The sequence below is a fragment of the Botryllus schlosseri genome, chromosome 13, assembly GCF_051294905.1.
Source record: "Botryllus schlosseri isolate E-star chromosome 13, Bs_hap1, whole genome shotgun sequence".
Taxonomy (NCBI): Eukaryota; Metazoa; Chordata; class Ascidiacea; order Stolidobranchia; family Styelidae; genus Botryllus; species Botryllus schlosseri.
In genome coordinates, this window is record NC_137248.1 from 17,740,454 (window position 1) to 17,749,026 (window position 8,573).

General features: G+C 40.5%; 1 protein-coding gene across 1 annotated transcript; it reads left to right on the forward strand.

Annotated features, from left to right (window-relative positions):
* Positions 1-234: 234 nt before the first annotated feature.
* On the forward strand, positions 235-8,241 carry LOC145454361 (monocarboxylate transporter 6-like). Its single transcript, XM_080332361.1, has 4 exons — positions 235-2,055; positions 2,958-3,098; positions 3,167-3,783; positions 7,471-8,241. The coding sequence occupies exons 1-4, from the start codon at positions 1,872-1,874 to the stop codon at positions 7,765-7,767; spliced, it is 1,239 nt and encodes a 412-aa protein (XP_080188487.1). The 5' UTR covers positions 235-1,871; the 3' UTR covers positions 7,768-8,241.
* Positions 8,242-8,573: the final 332 nt, after the last annotated feature.

The following is an 8,573-nucleotide window of genomic DNA, read 5'->3' on the forward strand; positions in this document are numbered from 1 at the left end:
ATGCAGTTATCTGGCTGTGTGTTGTAACCATGGACCGAAACAACATTTTTTCAGTCCCCTTCCGCACAAATCTTGGGCCCAGCAACATAGGGTAATCGACGCAACTTCTTGCGGGCTTTACTATGTGCATCTGCTTGTTAAAATTTGTGAACGAATTTTGTTAATAATATTGGTTCTTCCATATATTACGATAAAATACAACAGTAGATTTGACATCCGGTGATTTCCAACCTTTTATGGCCGCGAACTCATTTCCAATTTAAAAATGTTCCGTGGTTCAGTTCAAGAAATTATAGGCTGATAAATAAAATAAGTCAGCTTGCCCAGACTTATTCAAGGCCTATTTAGGAAGCGGATGACGTCCAACATCTTCTATCCCCAGAATAAAAGCAAACGACCCCCAGGTTTAGAACAAGTGTCTTTGACTAAAGCCCCAAACGTCCTTGACCAACTCCAGGAACCTACCGTTATCTTATAATTGCTAATACAATTACACTTATTTCAGTAAATGATGGTTATTTTATATTTATTTTCGATTGCATGTTTGCGAGGGCTGTGCTTGGTGACCATATTAATATTAATAATGTACGTTGTATTAAATCGCGCGCATTGCTTTGGCATAAATCTGCTTGAAAATAATATTATTCATGCTGATTTACGAAAAAATTTTGAGCCTACATCAAACCTTCAAAATTCCGGACATATAGGCATATTTTAGAATTTCCTCCCGGACGCAGTTTTTACAGTGAAATTCCGGACATGTCAGGGAAATTCCGAACGTATGGCAACCCTAAACTAGTGTTTTCAATATATTTTAACACTGCTTCAAAAAATCCAGTGACTAGATTAAAAAAGTGGATTCGGTGGAGGGGCTGCATACTTTTAGCAGTTTATCGGAGGGGACTACCTTAAAAAATGCAAGATGAATCTTCGCGACTAATACAAAATGACTAATTAATGACACTACAAGTCGGTGGGAGTCTTCGAATCTATGTTCAGTTAACTTGATGTAGTTTTAGTTGCCAGACACTTTGAGCATATGACACTTCAGCACGAGACTTTATAACTCCCAAACTAACCCTAATTACAACATTAACTCGTGACCAACTCAAACCCTAACTGTAAGAGACATGCTCAAGTGTCGCATGCCCCAGAGGCGGTCAGTAAATAAGTACTTCTAATTTTTCGGAGTACTCAAGTAATGCTTGCATTCTTGCATTGCTTACTCCAATCGCTCTGTATTTGAATACTTTACATTAGTAAAGTAGGAAATGGTTTTGGTATAGGTTATCACTTTTATGAGCGAAATTATCATAAGAACCGCGTAAAATAAACCCTTCATCGCGGCGCCCGAATATATTTTCGAAGATAGCCCTTGTGGTTATTATTATTAGTTAGCTTCAGTCACGAATATGCATCTATCTTGCTATTTTGAATGTAATCTTCTGCGATTAACCACAAAAAGTCGTGATAATTCGATCAAATCGAGTTTGGGAATCTACAGAATTGAGTAGATTTCAGGCCTTTCATTTTCTACTTCAACTTGACTTGTCTTGCAGATTGCTCCCTCTACTTTTGATTGAGTAGGAATTTATTTTCGGCAATAGTAGAGTAATAGAGTAGCGACGCTGACTATACTTCGACCACCTCTGGCACGTCGGATGAGCAAGTATCGAATGATATTGTGTCTCATCGACATTTTCCATGAATCATCCGTATCCGTATGTATACTCAGGATATACTTTCTTCATCTGTGATGCATTACTGTTATTTAAATTTATAAACCAGTTGTATATAGGCTGTATTGAAAACGGAAACTCTGTTAACAAAAGCACGAAAGCTCCAGCGTACTGCATGTTCACGCGAGCAGAATGTCACGCGTCAAACTTACGGACATCTTGATCGTATTCGCGGCGTTCTGCATGAACGCATGTGAACTGGGACCGTTGAGAAGCTTCGGACCCTTTTTCCTGCAATTTCAAAACGATCTTCAGGCCTCCGCATCGCAGTCGTCCCTTGTCGCGTCTCTTCTATTCGGGTCATACTACGCTGCAGGTAAGGCATGTCTTACAGCGATAGGTTGAGTCCCGCTCATGTAAACTATATAGATGACACTTCAATCCGTCAGGACAAATTCAAGCCGGTTCCCGTCACAAAACAATATTGTCAATAGAACGAATATGTGGGTCAATACCAGTCGCCTCAAACACGCTGCCCACGAGAACATTCCCTTGCGGCCTGCGTCGAAAGCAACTACAACGACAATTTTATTCAAATATATTAATATAATCTTTGTCGTGCCAAGCGTGAATTGCTACAATAGTAAGTCGGATTTCCACAATGCGTATGGCATGTCAGTATGCCAGGCATTCTTAAATAAGGCCTACAACTTTCCTACTATGGGAAAGACATTGAATACCCCTATTAATACTATTATAATACCCCGCGGCGTCATAAAAAACTAGGAAATTGACCCGCGAGCACAATTGAGCTTCAGACCCCTGATTTAAAATGTCGGCATTTGGACCGCGATCCGTCAGGTGAGTAGGCATGCTTTACGGGTTGAGTTGTGCCGTCGTACGGGTGAAATCGTTTGCGCAAAATCTCACTGTTCAATTTCTATGTGCAACAGGTCCGATCGCCAGTATATCTGTCGTAACGTATGGCATGTCTGTATGCGAAGCATCGTCAAATAGGGCTTATAACTTTCCTGCTGGGAAAGACATTGAATACCCTTATTATTACTATTATAATAACGCCTTGGCGTCATAAAAAAAACTAGGAAATTGGCCCGCGAGCACATTTGAGTTTCAGACCCCTGATTTAAAATGTCGGCATTTGGACAGCGATCCGCCAGATGAGTAGGCAACTAGGCATGCTTTACGGGTTGCGTTATGCCGCCGTGCGGGTGAAATTGTTTGCGCAAAATCTCACTGTTCGATTTGTATCTGCAACAGGTCCGATCGCGAGTATACTGTCATATAAATTGGGATTTCGACGGACGATCATGATTGGCGCAACGTGTGCAGTCTTCGGTGCCGTTGTTTGCAGTTTCGCGAAATCGATCGTCACGATTCAGATACTCATGGTACTTATAGGTGTGATGGTAACGTCTAGCGTGTTACACATTTTGCAATGGTCATCGATTCCATTTTATTACATTCAGGCGGTGGCTGCGGGTTGGGTATCGTGCCAAAATACACCTTGCTCGGTCGTAGATTCAGCAAAAAGCGCTCACTCGCAAACAACTTAGCATCTACCGGCAGTTCGTTCGCCGCACTGCCCCTCCCCATTCTAATTGAAATGTGGAACACGTATTATACTTGGCGCGGTGCCATCCTTCTCATAGGAGGAATATTTCTTAACATCATCCCGTTCGGAATGCTCCTGACTTCGAGCCTCGAAACCAACGAAAAGACAGTCAAGAAGGCGAATGTCTTAAAGTTGAACATGTTAAAGAGCTGGGAGTTTGTTTGCTTCCTGATTGCATGTGGGTGTGATCTATCTTCTAAAACTGTGTTTGCTGTGTACGTAGTCCGTTTCGGTCAGTACAAGGGTTACGGTAACTACATAGCGGCGTCTATGACCTCAGTCATTGCCGCGCCGCAGTTGATTCTGTTGCCGATGGCCGGATACATCACTTCGTTGACTCACGTTGGGCCGGTTCCGATTGTAAGGCCGTACTTCTTCGCTGTTGCTTGTGTCATCCAATCGATCGCGGTGTCGGCCATGACTTTTACGAGCAGCCTGGAAGCTACTCTCGCTCTATGCGTTTTGCTTTCGGTGAGTGATTTCTGTCTTTATAGGCCAATGTACAATGTAACAACCTTACATAGTCTTTTTACACTCGCCGCCCAATGCTCGCTTGTAGAGACTAACAAATCGTCATTGCTGCTAATCCAGTAGAAGTGAAAGCATTTCCCGTTGATTTCTGACTATGAGCAAATACCAGTAGCGATTTCTAGAACTTTTTATAGATACGCTGTTCCTGTTGTTTGTGGTATTCATTTCATGGTGTTTGTCGACTACTATGGTCAATGGCCATTTACTCCAGGCCAATTTTCTTCATTTTTGTACCGTAGCTGCCGACTTGTAGTACGGCCTGGGCTTTTATAAGGCACCGCTTGCACGGATGATAGGACGAGGAGGAGCCTAGATAAACCTCCAACAGTTAGGTAGAAGCGGAACACGAATACTAAATCTTAGTCCACAAAATATATTTAGAAGAGGTGACATCATTCAAACTTTAACCACATCCTAGTGACAGTCGACAGTGACATTATCTGGTGGTGGCGCGAAGAGGTGCGATTCCGGCACTATATATTATATCCATAGGTGGTCAGTAACGAAGTACTTCTACTTTTTCCAAGTACTCAAGTAGTTTCCTCTACTTCTGGTACTTACTCAAGTAGATCTGATTTTCGCTACTTCTACTTCGTAATATTTTGTGATCTAGTTACTTACTTTTCGCTATTTTCAGTTTGTCAAGTAGAAGTAGTTCAATCTTTCAATCAGGAAGATAGCCTGAGGAATTTCGGGGCTGTTTTCACGGAGTATCAACATTTAATTTTCAAAAAGGTTGAGTAAAGCCCAGAAGTTTCGTCGCGCTTCGCGCGCAGTGGATACAGTGTAGCCAGTATGATTTCACGAAAGTATCGGTGAATATATTTAGGTAGCGGGTTGGCGTGGTTCCGCTTACACCGCATTGTCTCCCTTCGCCCATATAAAATATTTCATCACAGTATATATGGCTCATCATTTCGTTTGAAACTGATGCTTCGCAATCTAGCATTTACTTGTCATATCGTAATATAGCATGTTCATGGCGTGTCCTAATCTGGAAAAGTGGACTCTGACTTTTTTTTAGTTTTAGAGCTGTTTTAGCATACCACTCTTGAAACTTTCTGGACTAAAGACATGAAATACATGTTCCGCTTTTAGAAGTAGTATTTATATTTCACTTTTAATTCCCAGAATCATATACTTTGAGTTCTAGTTATATCAGTTCTTTTGTCTGGATAACATACATGTTGAAGTATAAAAGCAAGTGTAGTAATGCCTTTAATTTCCGGGAATGAAGCTACACAATATGGCATTTTTACGGTCCACCATATTTTCTATTAACGTTTACTAATCGCGCAAAGTGTTTACACCGTATCCTATGAGACTTCTCCGTATTACTTTTCGACTAAACTACGGGCCTTATATTATGGGGATGGCGCCATACCATGCTACGTGCTGTTCGAGAAAACAGAGCATTAGTATCGTATTTCCATGTCAATACCAGAGTTGGATCAATTACATTATTTCAGTTCAATTACAATTACAATTACAATTACTTTCATGAATATTTCAATTACATTACAATTACAATTACTCCATGCTAAAAATATCAAATTACAAATACAATTACAATTACTCCTTGCATGTTTCAATTACATTACAATTACAATTACAATTGCTGCTGTTGAACATGTAATTGAATAATGATAAATTCAACCGTGCTCCTTGACAACCGTAGCGTCGTAATTAACAACAATTCAAGTATTCATGTTTCATTCATGATACGCAAATACCCGGTAATTAATAAAAGAAAAACGTTTTCGAACTATTCCAGTATGCAGTATGTCGTTGAAAAAAGTATTATAATCATGCACGGGTTGGATTTGCGTATATAGTATATAATTAAAGAAATAATATTATCTTTATCGAGGGACGTAGGAATTAGGATGAGGGGTGAAAACAAAACCGTGCTTTGTCAGATAAGACGTTATATAATATCCAGTGGTCTGGTTAGTTAGACAGACGAAGTAACGATGCAGCATCGTGATCTGAAATCGTATTGTAGATTGCCAACCCATGGATAGATGCGCAAGATGTGAGTAACGGATGAATGCACCGACAAACGTACTGCAGAGCCGGCTAAAAGCAGCAAACTTTGTAGTCCTAGAGCTGGCGATTCAGGCGTCCAAATTTGATGCATCTGGTCTTTATCGTAAGCTATTGATGCACTAATTCCGAAAATACAAATCAAAATCTCGTCAGGGCAATGTAACTGCTCCAAAATAGCCGTTTAAGGCCGACTGTTCTGAAAAGTGAGAGCGCCGCAGCAGCATGACCACGACAATGACCAATTACTCCCAGCGATTGTTCAGAACAATGCCGATTCCCAGACTTTCACGACTATTTTGGGATGGTACCATTGCCTGGAAATATACTTTTATTGCGGAATCAGTGCGACACTAGCTTTCGATTAGGACCATACATATCAAATTTCGACGCTTGGATCGTTAGCTATGGGACTATCAATTCTGCTGCTTTTAGCCGGCTCAGCAGTTCGCTTCTCGGCGTATTCAATCGTGAGTCACGTGTTGCGAATCCATCCGTTGGTTAGTAATCTAATAATTGTATACAATGGCCGCCGAGGCCAGCATAGCGGTAAAAATAAAAAAACTTCGCCCGCAAGGGCGCAGTCAAGGGCTTCCGCGAATGGATCCACCAAATTCCTTGTCGACATTTAAAGAGAATGCATTATAAGTCAATTATTTTATGTTGTGCTTGTCAGGTCTCAATAGCAATTTAATATAATTAAAATTGTAATTGATCAAAATTTTTGTCAAATTACAATTACAATTACAATTACACAAAATAAAAATGCTTCAATTACAATTACATTACAATTACATTGAAATATGTAATTAATTACATTCAATTACATTACAAATTACAATTGATCCAACTCTGGTCAATACTATCATTTTCATCCCATGATGCGGACGAATGCTTAGGCTGTCGAAATTGGATACCTCCTGGTATGCATCAATATGAATCAAGCTCGTCACCTTTCGCATAGCTCAATTTGCACCTTTTTACAATCCATGTGAACGAATTATAGGATCGTTTTCACAACTACTTACTTACTTTAGTAGATTTAAAGTCAGTCAATTCTACTTCTACTTCAAGTAGTTTTAGGTTGCTTTTGGAAAAAGTACTTCTACTCGTACTTGAGTAGATTTTTTCGTCGCTACTTCTACTTCTACTTGAGTAACTTTCCTAACTACTTTGACCACCTCTGAATTCATATCACCGTAACATAAGAGGCAATGAAAATATTTCGCCCGTAAAATCGATTGGCAGTTGGACAGGTATCCATAACGCAATTGATAATTTCCGATTTTAAAAATATAAAGAAAGCACTTTCGCTCCAAGAACTGATACTAATGAACCAGGGGTGGTCAAATTAGCCATCGTTGGTACTCAAGTATAGACGTAGAGGTGACGCCGTCAATTTCTACTCAATAACTAGTTGAAGTACAGCTACTAGACATGTGAAAACTACTTTAAGTGGAAGTAGAATGAAGATTCGAAAAGTACTTAGGTAAGTATAGCGTGATAAGAAGAGTGACTTCCCTCGAACCTTATTTGTTTTGTAAATCAGGCGAAATGGCTATTGCTCTAATCAATTTTCAGGTGAGTTTCGGATGTCGGGGAGTACTCACGGCTACTATGGCGGCGGACTTTTTCGGAAAAGCGACCTTAGAGACTTCGCTTGGGTTGCGATCACTTACGCAAGGCGTGTTCAGTGCCTTGATTCCGCCTTTACTCGGGATGGTCGTTGACGCTACTGGCTCTTATAACTACCCGCTTTATGGCAGTGGAGTGCTAGTGCTCATCGCCGGGGTGCTGGTGGTGATCGTACACCAAGGTATTACCAATGAATCAACGGAACATGCGATGAAGGTGGAATCAAATCAATCACAGACTTAGTTCGTGTTGGTTCGATTACAAGAGCTATTTTGGTAAATTCATGGTTTTTGGACGCTTACCTGATTTACAATTCGACTCATAAAAGGCACTAAGCAGTTCACAGTTTTCTGTAGAAATGGACTACAAAGTTCAAAGATTGAAATAGTATCTTCATATAGAATTCCCGTTGACGCAATTGAATTGCTATGCGCCAAAAGCCGAATATGGTTGCTTATCAGTTTACATAATATGCTTTCCAATCGAAATATGGTAAAGAAATATGCATATCGGCGCCGGCAATTACCACGCATTGAACAGGACTATGACTACAGCAGTGGTCGGGAACCTATGGGCTTGCGAGCCATATATGGCTCTTCTATGTACAACTTACGGCTCTTTGACAAATTTTTAATAATATGTTCCTAATTTCTCAATGTTGCAGCAATTTGTTAGTAAATTTGCATGGCGGCAAGAATAAATATTTTCATAATAGCATGGACAGGGTCTTTGAGAGGTGAAGACAGGGGTTAGTGGCTCGTACCCCTTTTGGAATCCCCAAATTTAATTTGCTGTCGCGCCGGCGACTAACACCACTCGCGAATTCGATCTATACCCGCCATCACGCGCTTCGAAATCTTGGATTGCACGATACCTTGATTGATTGAAGAGATTAGCAGACATGGCGACGCTTGTAGGACAATGCATTTTGCAAATACGCCGTGTCTTCCTGATCTACACCGAGAAAAAACTGCCTTGGAAGTGACATTCACAATCCCGAATTCAAATTAAAAACAACGCCGTAGCTAAAGCTATCCATGTTCTTGATT